Source organism: Tamandua tetradactyla, chromosome 3 (genome assembly GCF_023851605.1).
Source record: "Tamandua tetradactyla isolate mTamTet1 chromosome 3, mTamTet1.pri, whole genome shotgun sequence".
NCBI lineage: Eukaryota > Metazoa > Chordata > Mammalia > Pilosa > Myrmecophagidae > Tamandua > Tamandua tetradactyla.
In genome coordinates this window covers 44789484-44808804 of record NC_135329.1, presented here as the reverse complement: position 1 = coordinate 44808804, position 19321 = coordinate 44789484, and the positions used below count along the sequence as shown (strand labels likewise).

Sequence of the window (19321 nt, the reverse complement as noted above, 5' to 3'; positions counted from 1 at the left end):
TTACTAATGAAAGAATCTCCCCAGGATCTTTCACAGAATTACTGATGGCTTTTCAGAATGTATAGGCTATTTTAAAAGTTGTTAAATTTAGGTTCCACCACTGGCAAACTGATTCCTTCCTATTTCATCTGAAGTGTCCAGATATATCCTTATGCATTTTTTCTACTATCTTCCATTTTTAACTAACCATGGCAACCACAATCATAACATTTGTTAAATGTTAACTTCTACACGCGAAGTATGATTTAGTTATTTAAATTTATACACTGTTATTTAATCTAGTCTGAATCACATAATGGGGAATATATTTGCAAATAAAAATAATTTTAAAAAATCGAAGACACTACTTCCTTTTTCTTTTCTGAGCACAGTATCTCAGAACAAATAAATATGTTGAGCCTCTGAGCACATTTTATTTCCTCTCCCTATAGATTTTTTTCCTACATTTTTTTCCTCTACATTTTTTTTCTACATTTGTTTCCTCTCCCTATTAAATGAGAGAACACTTGCCTGCCTGAATATTAATGATTCTTGAAAAAAAATAAAGTAATTATAAGGATTCATGAAAAAGTAGAAATATTTAAGCCAATTCAAAGAACTTTCAGGTAAATAGCCAACCAGCTTGGGATTCCTTTAGGTTAAACTGCTCCGAAAACCATGCTATGTAGAAGGGGGTAATGATTCTACTTGTGGGGAACAAGCATTACTATAACTTCAGCTATAGAGGAAATAAAATGTCTTACTGAAGTTCTGAGATATCAGATCACCAGGAGGATTCATGTCAATCCCTGTTAAATTCTGACAATCAAGTTTCCTCTCTGCTATAAGAAAATAAGCAATGGACTTGCAGACTTGGGATCTGGGTTCAAAAACTGAAAACTGAATGTTTAGTATCTTGTAAAGTGACACGTAGTATCTCTGGACGTTCTGTTATTAAAACAGCAGCTGGAACAACTTAGTCTATTATCTCTTTCCTTCCTTTGTTCAGCATATATTTATTTATTTAGCACTGTCTTTCGTCATAAGGACACGAAAATGCCCCTTCAAGTTACATGGTCCTGCAAGACATCAACAAACAGAGGCAATTTCAATATAATTCGATAAGCCAAGTACATGTAACAAGCACAGTAAGCGCACATCTACTTCACAGAAGTACATGAGCCAACAGCATGCAATAACCTAAGGGATCAGAAAATCCCACCAGATACTCAGAGTTGCCCAAAGGGAATGATGTCAAGGAAGTGACAGGAGAGGAGTCAGATTATCTCAAACAAAGAGGAAGAAAATATGAAATATACGTCATCCAGAGAATGGCAAACTTCCTTCTTGGAACTATAGAGAAATGAGTCCACAGAGTGAAGTAGGAATCATATTATGACGGGCCTTACATTAAGATAATCTGAGTCCCCTCTCTCTACCAACAAGGAACCATGTTCTTCCCATTTCTATCACTGTTCGAAGGTGTTATTTTATTCTCCACAAAATACAAACATGCTGTTAGAAAAAAAAAATCTTTTATTCCTTTAGAAATCTAACTGCTCTTAGCAATAGGTGGTATTTCTTCCCATTTTTTATTTCTTCAAAAGCACTCTAGTTTGCACAAAAATCATGAGTTAAAGCATAATTTAATAAGCTTCACCTTTAAAATGCCAAGCAATCAAAGAAAGAGTACCTAGTAAAAAAATGCCACCTGGCCAAAAGCAATGATGAGAGGGTAAAATTGGAACCCACTACTACTACATAGCAACTTTCAACCCCACACAGAGAGGCCATCTCCTGGCTCTTTCCTAACCCTGGCGCCATCTTCTCCTGCCATCCATTCTCAGGGAAAGCTGAGCTAAACGCACTTTAGAAGCGCCACTGTCCAGCAAGAAAGAGGTTCCTGGGAACCCCAGCTGCTGTTCTCAGGCACCTGTTCTTCCTGCAGGAGATCTGAGCAACACATTTCCATACAGCCCACATCATGTTTTGTGTTCCAAATTGAGAGTCCACAGATTTTTTTCTTAACATTTGATGGACATAAAGGCCATCAATGCTTTGGTAATTGTCATGAAAAACACTACTATTAACAGAGTTTAAAGATTCTTTTACCTTAATACAACTCTGGTTGTTATATCAGCTTTTGAAGTACATAAATTGTCTTTTCTCTATCACATGTGATAATGACTAGCATAAAACACAAGCAAGACTATACAATACAAAAGAATTTAAAGTAGTATGCTGAATTAACTCAATAAAAACTTTTACTAATTTTGGCTAATTGGAGGCTGACTAAATTATAGAATATTTTTAAAGTAATGTGGTTATTACTTAACAACATACACAATAAACAGCAAATAGAAAAACAATGACTAAGAGAGACAACTGATATAAATGCCAAATGACTAGACCTTATTCACACACTAGTTAGTATGTTTCTGGGTAGAATGGACTTTAAAATTTTTTTTTTTTAATTTATTTTCTTAAATAGGTCTCCTTACAATCTTCTCAAATAGTATCACAACTTCATAACAATTATCACTACAGGGCAACCTGTTTAATATAGGGTCTGCAAACCATTTCTTCTTAAGTAATTTAAGAGTAGCCTGGGACTGACTGCCTAATCTCTGCATTTACTTGAGGCCAAGAATCTGTAGCAAAAGACACCTAAGGGAGCCCAGCAGTTCCTGTCTTTCCCTCATTTCAGATCTGTAAATTGGGCTTGACTTTTCCTGACCTAGTTATCAAAAGAGGCCATCAGGTGGTTCAGTGGTTCAATACTCGCCTTTCATGTGGGAGAACCTGGTTTGATTTCCGGACCACGTACCCAAAAACAAGAAAAAAATAATAATAAAATAAAATAAAAAAACAAAAGAGGCCATAACTTAGGAGCTTCTGAGTCATCAAATCTGATGAGGCTGGTGGATTCTATCCTCTGCTTTTCTCAAATTTGCCCTCTGTACTTGAATTTGATGTTTTACAAACTAACCTCTTTCAGCTCAGTTCATCCAAGCAAATAATCACTATTTTTCAACTAATGATTTTTAAATATTGCATTCATATAAAATAATTCCTACTAAAGTATTTCAAATTGCTGTTTCTTAAACTTTCCCCCCAGGGTCTAAAGACCAGGAAAAATACATTTATGATTTAAGGATAGCTAACATTTAATGAGAGGTCTGTGTTATTATCTGCCCCAGGTGCTTTACACATATTTACTTATTTAATTCTCTCAAACCACTCTGTGAAGTGTGTGCTGGTTTGAAACAGTATGTATTCCCACAAACACCAAACTCTTTAAATCCAATCTTATGGGCACAGACTTATTGTGGGTGGGATCTGTTGATTAGGTTGTTTCATTGTAACTGTGACCCACCAATCGTCAGCGGGGCCTTTTGATTAGATGATTCCCATGGAGATGTAAGCCCCGCCCATTCAAGGTGGCTCTTAATCAGTTTACTGGAGTCCTTAAAAAGAGGTCATGGAGAGAAAGTGAGAGAGAGTCAGAGCTAATACAGAGAGCAGACACAGACGTTTGGAGATACAGACAGAAAACGCTCCAGCAGAAGCCTGAAAGACTTACAGAACTTGAATGAGCTGTTAAACCAGAAATCAGGAGAGAAGGAGTATTCTACCACTCAGCTACTGTTGCACTTCCTAAAGTAGTATTTTATCTTACCCGATTTACAGCAGCATATTTTCTTCCAAAGCCATCACATATATTTTTAAACACATTATAGAAATCAGATGCCTTAAAGTATGCAAGAAATAAAATAATAAAAAAGAATTCAGATGCACGTATTCAGAAAAAGAGTATGTGACTTCAAAGTCAATAAAAAGCCCTTTTTGTTCCAATTTCCATATCGAGTAGTTTCTAGGCCTCTGGGTTCCCCCTAACTGGATTAACATCATCTGGAAATCTTTCCAGTGGTCTCTTTCTCTAAATGGGAACACTCTGGTATATCAAAATGACCTTCTGGTAACTTTGGCTTCTTAAGGGATTGTTTGGCAGGTTCAGACTTTCCTCCTAGAGAAGAACTCATTTTCCTCAAAGAATGGCACAGAAGGAACAATCTAGCCATTCCCCATGCTGTGTCCGAAAATGGCTGAGCAGGCCAGCAAGGCCCAAATGGTCATGTGTGGAAGACTTTTAAAGACCATTTCCAGCATTAGGTAGCTTTCTCTAGGTACCCTAGAGACTCAGCAGAAACATAAGCGCTTCAAGCTTCAGAATGACCCCCTGGTTGTGTTCTTTTATTTTCCTTAGGGGAGTCCCTTTGCCAGACATGTTTTTAAGTTTCATGAGTGTTTTTAAATATTAACTGCCTAAGCTATGGTATCAGAATAAGATTATGTACAAGTCAGATTGTTTTCTATCTCAATTATTTCAGTCATTATTCAATTAACTTGATTAACCAATCACCTGGAAATAAAGCTGTTGATTTAGAAAACACAGTTCCTGACCTCTTGAGGTCTCCACTCTAAACAGATGTCATTAATAAATTACCAATTACAAAATTAATAACTAAATTATAGTCATTATAGGTGCTAAAATGGAGAAGTACTGAGCCCTGCAAGAATCACAGGGGGAGCTATTTAGTCAGAGCAATCATTGCCAGCTGCTTTGAGGAAGCCTCTTCCACACCACTTTTCTCTTAAAAAATAAAACATAAAAGCACGAACTGGTGACTTTAATGGAAACCACATTTAGGTGATAAGTTTCACAATTTTAAGATGTTTTCTACTGGAATAGCATTTTATATTTTACATTAGCACACTACTTAATTTATATTTTACTGTAGTGCATGCTCAATTTTACTCACAACTGGGAGAAAACAATGGCAGAAATAACCTAAGAAAACAAACTCAATCCTCAGACACTTTTGTATATTTTTACAGACTCTAATGAATTGGAGCCTGAAGACATCTGAGGGGTGAGGATGTGGCTAACACAACTCCATAACCTGGGGATGTACATGAGGCAGCCAGTTACATATGGTCTATCTTTAAAGCACCATTCTTCCCTAAAATGGGAAAAAATAATTGCTTTACCTAGTAACTTTAAAACAAGCACCTATACTATGAAGCACACTGCAAATTTCCCATGAATTTTAAAAATAAAACTCAAGGAAATGAGAAGACTAAAGTTCTAGTTAGGGCTATGCCAATAAATAGATAATTACTCTTGTTAAATGTAGAGATAGACTGCGGGATTCAAATTCCTTGGTTTCAAAATAAGAAAACTGACAATCAAGCAAAAGTACCTGCTTCACAATCTAGGGAAGAAAAGGAGGAAAAATTTCCTTGAAATGTTATCCAGTTTGAAGATGGCTATTCAGTGAGGAGGTGATAACCCAAGGAAAAGTTAGGGAAGGGTATGTATATGAGTGTGTGTGCAGGTGCGCACACGTGCGTGTGCCACTGATGGGTAGAAAAAAACAGAACAAGTGATGAAGACAAACTAGATCCAGAGAAAACAGATACTACCAACTGGGAAGTATACTGCATGTGAATGAACATTACCCAGTTTCTAAATAGTGCCTGCCATTGTCACTTATTTGATGATGATGATTGCCCTTAAAGAGACCACGCAATCACTTTGCTCATGTAACTTAAAAGTACCTTGCTCAAGGTCAACACTAGTTAGATACAAGCATTTTGATCATGAAAAGCTAAGCTATAATAGCAGGAGGCAGAGAAGTAGAAACATTATTTCAGAAACAGAATCAAGTGGTGGTTAATACGATGAACTCTGGAAGAAGCCTGCCATGATTCAGATTTCAGCCATGAAAGTTATTAGCTGTGATGGTTAATTTTCTGTGGCAACCTAGCTAAATTCTGGTGTCTAGTTGTTTGGTCAAACACTAGCCTAGATGTTGCCTTGAAGGTATTTTGTAGATGTGATTAGCATCTGCAATCAGCTGACCTTAAATAAGGGAGATTGCTCCCCATAATGCGGGTGGTTCTCACTCAATCAGCTGAAGGCCTTAAGAGCGAGTTTCCAGCCTACCAGCTTCCTTTACGTATTTCATACCCCAGACTTCAACATAAACTCATGCCATTATTTTCAGCCTGCTGGCCTATCCTACAAATCACAAACATCTCAGTTCCCACAACCCCATGACTGTCAGAGCCAATTTCTTAAAATAAGTTTTTATAAAAGTGCGTGTGCGTGTGCATGTGTGTGTATGTATGTGTGTATGTGTATCTCTTGGTTCTGTTTCTCTGGAGAACCCTAACTGATACACTAGTTCTAACCCTGGAAGGTCATTAAACCTCTTTGTGCCTCAGTTTCCCCACATGTAAAACAAATAATAATAGCTACTTATACAGTTATTATAATAAATAAATTTATATTTATAAGATCCTTATAATAGTATCTGCACCATAGTTCATACTAAACAGGTTTGGTGACCAATTCAGTGTCCTTCAATATCTCATTTGTTAATACATTTAAAGAAAAACCAAAATTGTCTCGCTTTTGACATGTCAAATATTAAAATATGATCTACTCCATCTCTTTTTAAAAGTAAATAAATTAAAACTAGATCTATACATCTGTTATAGCTATACATATTAGATGATTCATTTAGGGCTAAAATTTTAGATAAATTCAGGTAAAAAACATGAGATTTGTACAAAACAAATATGTATTCTTGGTAAAAACAAGTTATGAAATAAAATGTTGCTTTAGCTTAAAATTAAATACAAAACAGAGGATGAAAATAATGAGTATTTCCATTCAAAATTTATTGGTTTTTCTCTCTTGGCATAGTAGCAATAACTTAGGAAAACTATATTTCTTTATGGAAATACCTTTCACCCAGATCCTTAGGAAACATGAATTTTTTTCCACGAATTATTCATCTTCAGAGGTCTTTTGGTTTACTCACAGACTCTTTTTCTTCTTTTTGGTGTTTACTATAAAAGTCAGCTTCTCTCCTATGTTCACCTATAAAAAGGAATCCTCAGATTGGGTTGAATTTTAAGATTGATCCAGACACATTTAAAATAATAGCATTTGGTTAGGCCGGTATGAGTGTTAAGAATTAAGTATAAATTGAAAAGATAATAATTTTTATTTTCTTGATTTAGTATTGGTTTTCATTCAAACTACAAGGCACATGGAAATCAAAAAAGCACCAAAGAAAACGTAAAATTACAAATAAGCAGACATCTAAAGTATTTTTTCCATTAGACATTTTGAATGCTAACTGACCTCTTTAATTCTTAATAAAAGGTGTGGCACAAGTATTTCATAAAGTTCTTTAACTTAATATAATGAAAATGTATAAAATTATTGTCTCTATAAATTTCAACAATAGCTTTGCTAAAGGTATTGTACTCTCGTGGACATTCACTGTACTATAAAGTTGCTAATATGACATTAAAAGTTAAAAGATCTTTAAGTGGAAAATCACTTAGCAGCTGTTTGAAAGAAACCCACACATTTGCATAATAAGTAGGACTGATACCTTCTCAGTTTCAGAGCTTTGAGAAAAAGAAATGCCATTGAAAAGGGAGGCAGAGAAAGATCACAGGCAATGGGACAGTTTTCCTAAAACCATATATCCAGGAACATATTTCTTAGCAACAAAACCTTTCGGTAAGTTGAAGAGCATCTTCTAGTTTCCCAAAGGGCAACTAAACAGATCACAGACATGTGAGGTTTACTAAACAATCATGTAGACATAATAGGCAAGAAGAGACCAATGTGAAAAAAAGGGTTAACAGATTGAACTTGGAATGTGAGAGGGTAAACTCCTATTGTTCTTTGAAATGCTGTTAGACTGCACTCAGCTCTGCTTCCCAGGAGGCAATGATTACAGTATTTAGGCTGCATTTTTTACCTTACTTTACACTTCTTCCTTAGTCAATTATCTCACTGAACTGATCATTTTATCAGCTTAAGAGAGCTCTTTCAATGTGATTGTTCTAGCACATCCGAAACAGGATGGCTTTTAAAAAGGGGAATTGAATAAATTGCTAGTTTACAGTCCTAAGGCTGAGAAAATGTCCCAATTAAAACAAGTCTATAGAAATGTCCAATGAAAGGCAACCAGGGAAAGATACCTTGGTGCAAGAAGGCCGATGAAGTTCAGTGTTTCTCTCTCAAGTGAGAAGGCACATGGTAAACACAGTCACCGTTTCTCTCACAGCTGGAAGGGCACATGGCGAACATGATGTCATCTGTTAGCTTTCTCTCCTGGCTTCCTGTGTCATGAAGCTCCCTGGGAGGTGTCTTCCTTCTACATCTCCAAAGCGCTGGCTGGTGAACTCTGCTTCATGGTGCTACAGTATTACCTGCTCTCTGAATCTCCTGGCTTTCTTGCTTGTGGTTCTCTTTTATAAGATTCCAGTAAACTAATTAAGACCCACCCAAATGGGTGGAGACATGTCTCCACCTAACCCAGTTTAACAACCACTCTTGATTGAGTCACATCTCCAGAGAGATGATCTAAGTATAGTCTCAAACATACAGTACTGGATAGGGATTAGAAGAAATAGCTGCCTTTACAAAATGGGATTAGGATTAAAGCATGGTACATACATCCTTTCAAACCAGCACAGTGATATCCTGAAATCAGCCATCATGACACTATTTATACGACAGAAATCACTTAACACTACAACCCGGTCCCTCCACCCCAAAGAGCCAGTATACCAGAAGATCATGGTAGTATTTTGATTACATTTCAGTTTTTTCTATGAGACTATGAGTGAGGGAAGACAGGGCTCTTGGTTGAAGCAATTTCAAATTCTCTATACCCAGCAATGAGCACAGGCCAAGGGCTCAATTTATAATGCTAAGCAATAACAATATTACCAACTATGTTCAACCTTATTAAAGTGACATTGAAGAAGAGGAAATTCTGGCGCAGATAAGATAAGGGACTTACCCCAGGTCATATAACTTATTAGTGAGAATATAAGTGTAAGATTCAAGGCTCTTAACCACATCCAATATGCTTTCCATTGTGCTATTTAGATATAAGCAAAAGAACTGGATCATTTTGTCAGTACACATTGCATTTAATGTACAATTACACCCATAAAAAATCTGCATGGGTCAGAATGTCCATATTTTAAAAGTCATTTCCCAAATGACTTTAGCTCCAGGCAGCAAATTGTACACACAAGTTCCATTAAACACAAGGAGGCACAGGTTAGCACACGTCCATAGTCAAAAGTGTCAACAATGCCAAGTAGAAGGTATGCATCTTATTATTGATGGGGGAAAGTTAAGGTAAAAGAAAGACTAAGTCAGGTTAATGTATGGCTTCTGTGGTAGTTAGGTTCAGGTGTCAATATGGCCTTGTGATAGTGCCTAGTTCTGCCACTGTGGACTTAAATGATCAGCGTGTGAAACTCATTTATGGCTGATTACATCTGCAGTCAACCATGGGGAGTGGCTTCCACAATGAGTGACGTTTTAATTTAATTGACTGGAGGCTTAAAAGAGAGGATCAGACGACAACAGCACAGTCCAAGCAGCTCAGCATAACTCATCTCAGCACTCACACCTCAGTACTTGCAACTCAACCCAGATGTTTGGGGATACAGAAAGGAATCGTCCCCAGGGAAAGCCATTTGAACCCAGAACCCAGACATCACTGTGGGCCTTTCCAGGAAACAGAGAAACTCCGATAAAAGCTAGTTGTCTTTCCTCCAAAGAAGGGTAAATTTGTAACTAAATAAATTCCCTTACTAAAAGTTGTTCCAAGGGGGTGCAAGGGTAGTTCATTGGTAGAATTCTCACCTGCCATGTGGGAGATCCAGGTTCAATTTTCAGCCCATGTACTTTCCAAAATAAACAAAGAAACCAACAAAAACAAACAAAAAATTCAACAAATGGTACTGCAATAATGGGGTACTCCCATAGAAAAATAATGAAATGTGACCCTGCCATACAGCATACAAAAAAAAAAAAAATTCTATTAAGATAAGGCCAAACTAAAGCAGGATGGGCATTAATCTAATATGATTCAAGTCTGTGCTGGTTTGAAAGTGTTGTGTACTCTAGAAAAGCCATATTCTTTAATGCTGATGCAATATTATACGGTAGGAATCTTTGATTAGATTGTTTCCATGGAGACTGACCCACTCAATTGTTGGTATGGCCTTTTGATTAGGTGGAGATGTGGCTTTGCTCATTCAAGGTGGGTCTTGATTAGTTTACTGCAGTCCTTTAAAAGAGGAAGCACTTTAGAGAAACCTCAGATGCAGATGCTTGGAGGCCAATAGAGATGCAGACATTTGGAGATGCATGAAGTGCCAACACAGAGAGAGGATGCCTAGACACAGATATTTGGAGATGCAGAACCCAGGAGACATTGCCACGTGTCTTCCCATGAGATGATAAGCAAGAAAGAACCCAAAGTTGTATCCTGGAAGACCTAAGTAAAGGCCTACAAATGTTTAGAGAGGAAACCACTGGCATCAGAAGCTGGAAGCAATGGAATCATGCCAGCCACATGTCTTCCCATGTGACAGAAATCAGGCTTCCTTGAGTCAAGGTATCTGCCTCCGGATACCTCAGTTGGGACATTTTTATGGCCTTTGAACTGTATACTTGTTACTTAATAAATTCTGTTTTTAAAAGCCATTCCATTTTTGGTAGATTGCATTCTGGCAGCATTTAACAAACCAATACAAAGTCCTTATGAGCACAGAAAATTTGAACATAGAAGTTCAAAATCTCCACAGGTGGAAACCAAAGGAGAAAGTTTACAATGTGAGAAGGCAGAGACAGATTGTCAGCAACCCATCAGCAGAAAATTACAGACTTCAGAGAAAGTACAGCCTGACTACTACTTCATTTTGGGCTTCTGGCTTCCAAAAGTGTAAGATAGCAAATTCCTATTGTTTAAGCCAACCTGTCTGTAGTATTTATGATAGAAGCCCTGGCAAACTAAGACACTCTGAAACAGTCACATTTTAAAAATGAAAGGAGGGAAGAATGGAATGCAAAGAAAGTAAACAGCATTTCAAATTTACTAATGAAAACTTTGCATTTCATCTTGTAGTCAGTCCAAAGGTAATTTGCACATAAAGTCATTTAAAATGACAACATAACATGATATCACTCTACCTATAACAACATTGACCAAAAGGTTTCTGTTCCTCATCAGGTTCATAGCTTAATTTCTCCATGTTCTATTAAAAAAGAAATAAGTGTATTTTTAAGTTACTATTTCAGAGTGTAAAGAAAGTTCCATTTCAAGGTTTTAAAACTCCCATTATTTGTTTCTAATATTTACCTTAAATGTATATCACCTCTATTATTTCAATGATAAATCCACTGCAAAATCACATTGATTATACTGTGGTCTTTTCCCTTTCTAATATATTGTATCCAACACATTCCATGTGTGTGCATTTCCAGCCTAAATTACCCCCCCACCCCATAACAAAAAATAAATACTAATAGTAGTAGGAACTCCAGTTCAGGTTGTTGAAACAGTTGGTATAGTATAATTACATTTAATCTATAGACATTTGACTATCTTGATTTTTCATATGTAATGTTATATAGCAATCCATTGTACCTTTACTTTTTGATCTCCTTGTCACACAGAGTAGGGCATTAATAAAGGTTAGTGCCCAGTAAAGTAAAATCATCATGATCTTAGGGGAATACATTTTATAATAATGGCTCTATGAACATATAGCAGTAACTTATTAACATGACAGTTTGAAAAAAATAATTTTGACATATTTTAAGCCAACACTTACTAAACATATTCAGGATGAATACATAATCAATTACAGTTTTTCAATTTGTTTATTTGTTTAAAAATAAAATCTATACATAGACTTTATATAGACACCTGTGTGTGTGAGTGAGGTACTTTGGGGGAAATACTGCTTTGTGTTTGTTTTTTGTATTTTCTTTGTTTATTCAAAAATTCATTAAATTTTTAGTCTATTTGATAGATGCCAGTGTATTTGCTACTCCTAGCTTCTTCAGAATTCCGAAGAGCTGACATTTTAATACACCTATATGCATAAAATTTTATGCATAATTGTTCTTGTGTGTGAATTTTACCTCCCAGTTTCATGTGATCCAAAGTACAGAATAACTAAAATACAAGAGTCCAAAATTGGAAGAGATGAGTTGTTTTTATGATTTTGTTGTTGACAGAATTTTGGCTTAGGATACAGATAGACATAAGAAAACACTGCACCCACCTTAAGAAAAAGAGATAATCTATAAAACTACAAAATTACTTGAGCCCAAGCACTAAATTTGCAAGGCAACAAAGGGAGCTGAATTCCAAAGAGCAAACAAGCCCCACTGAATAGAGATAAGAATAATAATGTTTCATTTTTAGTAGAGCATCAGAGGGAGAGGTGGAAGAAAATGACTAAAATTTTGGTAAATTTAACCAATCAAATATTTTAGAATATTTGGGAGCCCCAGACACAGAAGAAGTACACACTCCCTCCCAAGTTCTTTAGGAAAGGCCTCCATTGATACTCACGATAAAGATTGGGGACAGGGAGACAGGGGAGAAATCCCCATTCAGCATGGCAAAGTGCAGATGGCACATATTAATCAATTCACTAAACCCCAATCCCTAAGGCCCAAACTCAGAGGGCCTGATAGAAACTGCAGCTGGCCCAGGAAAACCAAGTAATACCCCCGCAACCGTCAAGACCCCAGAACCAAATAACAAGCAACAGCAGTGTGTGGCTATAAGGACTGAGAATATGGAGAGAGCACCCACTCCCTTTGTATTACAGCATTAGTGGTCCCGCAGAAATCTGAGAGTGGAGCATAAACACAAAGGGAAGCTCTTCAGCACCAGAGGCCCCCAACAGGCACAAGGTAACAGCACAGCAATCTACCACTGTAGGAATTGGAAATCCATGGTACTCTAAAGGTGACCAAAGCAGCAAAACAGTAATTAAAAAAAAAAGCTCAGCTAATTAGATATAGCCAAGCTCCTCATAATAATACCCTCACAGAAGAGACGTACCCAGGGTTCCTCACTCTCTACTCCTCCTCTCCAATCAGTATGTAGAATTTTATCAAGATTACAAGACAAACAAACAAAATATGAGCAAATAAAAAAAAAAATAAGTTTCAGGAAGTAAAGCAATCACAAAAACATACCCAGATGTTACCCAGATGTTGGAAATATCAGACAGGGCTATTAAAATGACAACGTCAGAAATGAAGAATTCCTTTAATGTGCTCATTATCCAACTAGCCACAGTGGAAGAATCAGAGAACTTGAGGATAGGGCAATATTTATCACATTGAGAAAAAAAAAAAACGAAAGGATGAAAGAAAAAGAATAGTGCATACAAAAGCTGTGGGAAAAAAATCAAAGAATGTAACACATACACAATCAGGATTCCAGAAGAAAAAAGAGAAAGTAAAAGGCAGAAGAATATGTGGAGAGTTAATAATGGAATTTTTCCACAAGTAATTAAAAACAACAAACCACAATATTTAAGATGCCCAGAGAATCCAAACAAATAATTATCTCTCCTTCCAGCCCCCTAAATAACTAAACATGCATACATGAAACTTTTGAAAACCAAAGAAAAAGAGAAATCCTTCAAAGTAGCTAGCAAAAAAGAAAGCTAACGTTTAGATGAGCAAGGTAAGAGTATTGCAAACTATAAGACATTTTTTAATTACTAAATAGAAAACAGAATAACAAGAAAACAAAATAGTATAGTATTATAATACCTTACATTATATCACATTACATTACATTATAGTATAAAGTGAACAGTGACAAGTTGAAGATGTGTATTTAAAAGCAAGAATAAACCATATAATATTAAAAATGGAATCATAAAATGCTCAGTTAATCAAAAAGAAAGCAAGAAACTTGGGGAGAAAGAAAACAATGTAGAGATTGGACAAAGAATAATTCACAAGATGGCAGGTCTAAAATGAATCATACAAAATGTCTAAACATCTCCCAAAAAGGCAAAAGTTATCATCTTGAATTAAAAAAGCAAAAGATTCAACTATATTATGTTCACAAAAAGTTCACTTTAACTATAACGATACTGATAAATCAAAGGAGGACTATATATCAGGTAAATACTAATCAAAAGAAAGCTGAAGTGGCTATATTAGTATCATACAGTATATAAACTTCAGAACAAGAAATATTTCAGGGATATTGATAATACTAATAGGGTGAATTCATTAGGAAAACAAAGAAACTCCTGAAAAATGTATGCACACAACAACAAGGCCTCAAAATACATAAAGCAAAAAATAACAGAAATGAAAGAAATAGTAAATTCAACAGTTAAATAGTTGAATATTTCAATATTTTTCCTCAGTACTTAATAGAAAAAGTATAAAGAAAATAAATATATAGTAGGTATGAACTACAATGTCAAACAATTTCCACCTTTTTGACATTATAAAACCATTACCAAAAACAAACAAACAAACAAACAAAAAATAGCAGAATACACATTCTCTTCAAGTGTGCACAGAGGACATAAAGCACTCACTAACATACTCAAAATTCTGGGCCATGAAACAAATCATATAAATGTAAAAAGAAAAATCTACTAAGTATATTTTCTATCAACAACGGAATTAACTTGAAATAAATATATAGAACATCTGAATAGTTAGAAACTAAACTACACAAGTCTATGGAAACCATGATTCTTTGAAAGAAACAAAAGGAAAAATTAGAAAATATTTTGAATTGTGTGAACGCATATGTTGGGGTCCCCAGCCAACATTTCCAGATTTGCTAAAAGGATTCATGGAACTCACCACGGAGAGGAAATGCAGGATGGTCATAAGGGAGGGCACAGGTGTAGTCTGGAAGAATCCATGCTCAGGCATCCTATGCTCTCATCTTCCCACAAAGAGTAATACAGAGTACCCTTCCCCCAGCAATATGTTTGTGATGTTTTGGCCAGAGAAGTCCAGAGACCCAGTGTGGAAGGTTTTTATTTGGGACTGTTTCAGTAGGCAACCTCTGCCTAGCATACACCCAAATCCCAGTGTTCCAGAGGGAAACCGGAGGCTCAGCGTTGGTGGCACATTGTTGGCACATTGTAAACCATATTGCTGGGGGGGAAAAACAGTCTAGGCACAATGAGCTGTCATTATCAAGCAGGAAACTGTGGCAACACTCCAGAAATCCAAGCTCCCGGAGACCAGCCAAGGGCCAACACCGTAAGTCTTTCTAAAGATAGCAGTCTCAGGCCTGCTATATTAAGTCTTTTCTGAATAATATAGAAATACAATATATTAAAAAAATGTGGTAATCAATTTAAAAAGTGATTATGAAATTTATAGTATTAAATGCGTCTCTTAACAGACAAGAAATGTCTCAAATCAACAATTTGATTTATAATTCCACCTTAAGAGCGAGGAGAAGTAAAAAGAAAGCAAGCATAAGGAAAATATAATAAAAATAAAGAAAAACTTACATGAAATTAAAGACTAAAAAAATAAATTAAATTAAAAACTCTATATTTGTAAAGATCACTAATGTGCAAACCCACTAGAGAGAAAAACCAAGCAAGAAAATAGAAAGAAAACAAAATTACCAGTATTACAAATGAGCAGAAAGACATCAGTACAGCGCTCACAGATTTTAAAGACATAATAAAGAAATAATGTAAACTACTCTATGCCAAAGAATTTGAGAACATATAAAAGAGAAAATTTCTTACAAGACATAAACTACCAAAATTCATTCTAGAAGAAACATAATCTCAATAGCTGTTTATCATTTACAGAAATTGAATTTGTAACTTAAAACTTCTCACAATAAAATGCCAGGGTCAAATGATTCAGTATGAATTCTAACAAACAGCCAATAAAGGAAACACAAATACTATGCAAAATCCATCACATTACAGAAGACAGAGGCTTCCGAACTCATTTTTCTTGATCAGGATTACCTTGATATAAAAAACAGACAGAGATATTATATGAAAAGAACAATACAAACAATATCTACCATGAACACAGACACAAATATCTACAGACAAACTGTTAGCAAACATATATTAGGTTATGGCATTGTGCCAAAGTGGAATTTATTACAAGAATGTAAGTTTGTTTTGTCATTTAACATAGATTAATATAATTCATCATAACAATCAACTAAAAGAAAATCAAGCCATATTATCATCTCAATAGATGCAAAGCAGCATTCCACAAAACTCAACATCCACTCCGGGTAAAAAAAAAAAACAAAAAATAAAAGCAAACTAAATAAAAAGCAGCATTGTACAAAATTCAACATCTATTCCTGGTTAAAAGAAAAAAAAACGAAAAAGATAAGGTAGCTTTCTCAAACTGGTAAAGTCAAATTCAAAAAATACACTACTACGATTATACTTCATGATAAATAGCAGATCAGAGAAAAATCAAGGATGTCCACTCTTACCACTTTCATTCAGCACTGTACTGGTGGTGTTAGCTATGTAATCAGGTAAAATGAAATAAGTAAAAGGAATACAGATGGCTAAGGAAGAAATATTAGTCTCATTATTTGCAGACAACATGTTTATCAAAATAAAAATCCAAAAGAATTTACAAACATACTACAGCTAACAATTTAGTTTATTTGGTCACAGAATGCAAGTTTAACAAAGATATATCAACTGAATTTCTGGCCTATTGAATAAGAAATGTCTCAAATCATTGAACAAAGCATTGCTCAGTTTACAATTTATAATACATTGATAATAATAGCTCAAAAATATGAAATAGTTAAGATAAATACGAGACAATAATTTAAATTTTTTAATGCTGGTAGCCACACAACTTTGACTCTAAGTTTTTTGAGAGACAATAAATTTAGAGTATATTGTTTTCATAGATTTCAAAACTGTGTATTTGAAAATGTATTTGAAAACTACGTATTTGAAAAAAAATACTATGTATTATTATGATGACAAATCTCCCTAAATTGGTCTAGAGACTGAATCTTATTCAAGTAATAATCCCAGTAGACATATGTGTAGAAATTTTGAAAAGAAAGAACAAATCTAGAGGACTCATACTATCTGATTTTAAAACTAACTATAAACTACAGTAATCAAAATAGTGTGATACTGTTCTAAGGATATAGCTTTAGATCAATGGAAAAGAATAGAATATACAGAAGTATACCCACACCCACAGGATGAATTCATAAATTAGGCAAAGGAATTTAGTATTTTGTATTCCAATCATTCATTTCCTAATTAATGTCTAAATTGCCCCTTTTTGCCCCAGAAGTTTCTACAACCTGGGGCTTTGTGCCTTACTAAGATTTTTCTGGGGAGAAACATGTTTTCATTTCTAAAATTGGATGAGGATAATTGGGGTTGAGCATGATGGGAAAGTGGAACAGAGATGACACCACCTTCTCAGGCAGATCAACTAAATATTTCCTGGAAAATAATTTCCTTAATACCAACTTTGTCAATTAGCCCCTAAAACATCTTCATGCTTCTCCAAGAGTCAGAACACCACAGTGAAGATCATAATATAAAAGGAGGGCTGGGGTCACAAAGGAAACTGGAAGGAAACATAGATGATAAAGACTGAGATGGTGTGATCTAGGAATGCCTAGCGTGTATAATGATAGTGACTAAATGGACAAATTAAAAAATGTTTTTGCATGAGGAAGAACAAAGGAATGTCAATACTGCAGGGTGTTGAAAATAGATGGTAACTAATATTTTAAAACTTTAACTTATGCATGAGACTAAAGCAAAAAATGTTTATTTGGTACAAAATTTATATTTTGACTAGTGCATTTCCTAATATAACTTATGTGGGCAGTTTAATTGAACACCATAAGCACATGGAACCTTGAGTAGGGCATAAGATTTTGTAGGTTTGTCCACAGTGATGACTCGATAAATCCCAGAATGATTTGAACAGTGAATAAAAAAGTATTTGCAAAGTCTCCTTGGGGGAATGGCAAGAAAGGGGGAAAATTCAACTTTCCCAAGTGGAGAATTCTTGACATTCTCACAAGCAGTGGGGACAGCCAGAGCAATAGGCTGAGCCCTCAATCTTGGGATTTGTTCAAATGAAACTTAACCCCACAAAGGATAGGCTAAGCCACTTAAAATTAGGCCTAAGAGTCACACCCAGAGAAAACCGTTTGTTGCTCAGATGTAGCCTCTCTCTCTCAGCCAACACGACAAGCAAACTCACTGCCCTCCTCCTCTCTACATGGGACATGACTCCCAGGGGTGTGGAGCTTCCTGGCAATGTGGGACAGAAAGCCTAGAATGAGCTGGGACTCAGCACCAAGGGATTGAGAAAAACCTTCTTGACCAAAACGGGGAAAAGAGAAATGAGTCAAAATAAAGTGACAATGGCTGAGAGATTGCAAACAGAGTCGAGAGGTTATCCTGGAAGTTATTCTTATGCATTGAATAGATATCACCTTTTTTAGTTAAGGTGTAATGAAGAGGCAGGAGGGAACTGCCTGAAAATGTACAGTTGTGTGTTCCAGAAGCCATGTTTCTTGAAGATGATTATATAATGATATAGCTTTCACAATGTGACTGTGTGATTGTGAAAACCTTGTGTCTGATGCTCCTTTTATCTACCTTATCAGCAGACAAGTATAACATATGGATTAAAATAAATAAATAATAGGCAGAACAAATGTTTAAATTTAGTAGACTGAAATGCTGGTGATCAATGAAAGGAAGCGGTAAGAGGTATGGTATGTAGGCAATTTTTTCTGTTTTCTTTTTATTTCTTTTTCTGAATTGATGCAAATGTTTTACGGAAATGATCATGATGATGAATATACAACTATGTGACGATATTGTGAGTTATTGATTATATATCAAAAATGGAATGATCATATGGTAAGAATATTTGTGTTTGTTGTTATATTTAATAAATAAATTAATTACTTTAAAAAAGATCATATATAAAAGAATCCTTTGTAATTAAATCTCAAGATAGAGTTTTAGTGAACTGACTGAAGACACATTTAAACTAATATATAAAACGATGCCAAAAAAAAAAGGAATATTGAATGCTTTTATAGTCTTCCAGAAGGCGTCATGGAAGATCAATGCTAAACTTTGTATTCTCTGGCAATAAGTAGCTCGGCCAAATTGGCTAGCTTCATCATTCAGTCCCGGTAGTTGTCATAGTCTGAGAACTGACTGTTGAATGATTTGATGTCCAGCCTGTTCTTGCCCTGCCTGTTGTACATTGTTGCTATTTCATGTGCCAATGGACAGGCGTTGTTTCAGGCTTTCAGTTTAACCTACAGGCTTCTAACAAAAAGTGATGAGATCTTCTCCTGAAGATAATTAATGAAAACAAAGAACCAGCTCTCCATGAGAAACAAATATATTCCTCTCA

The 19321-nt window shown here is 35.4% G+C and overlaps 1 protein-coding gene across 12 annotated transcripts in view; it reads right to left on the bottom strand.

The window, feature by feature from the left end:
* The window catches only part of SNTG2 (syntrophin gamma 2), a 484887-nt gene that overhangs the window by 442346 nt on the left and 23220 nt on the right, over nucleotides 1-19321 (bottom strand). For 6 of the 12 annotated variants that reach the window (XM_077153051.1, XM_077153046.1, XM_077153050.1 and 3 more), the window contains exon 1: nucleotides 6796-9636. The exons of 2 other annotated variants lie outside the window; for them this stretch is intronic. Coding sequence is in view for 1 of the 10 variants with exons in the window: in XM_077153049.1 (XP_077009164.1) it covers nucleotides 6873-6931 (59 nt within the window). In the remaining 9 variants the exon portion in view is untranslated. Of the gene's footprint in view, nucleotides 1-6795; nucleotides 9637-19321 lie in introns of those variants that run through there. 4 more of the 12 variants (XM_077153055.1, XM_077153054.1, XM_077153049.1 and 1 more) reach the window with 3 other exon arrangements.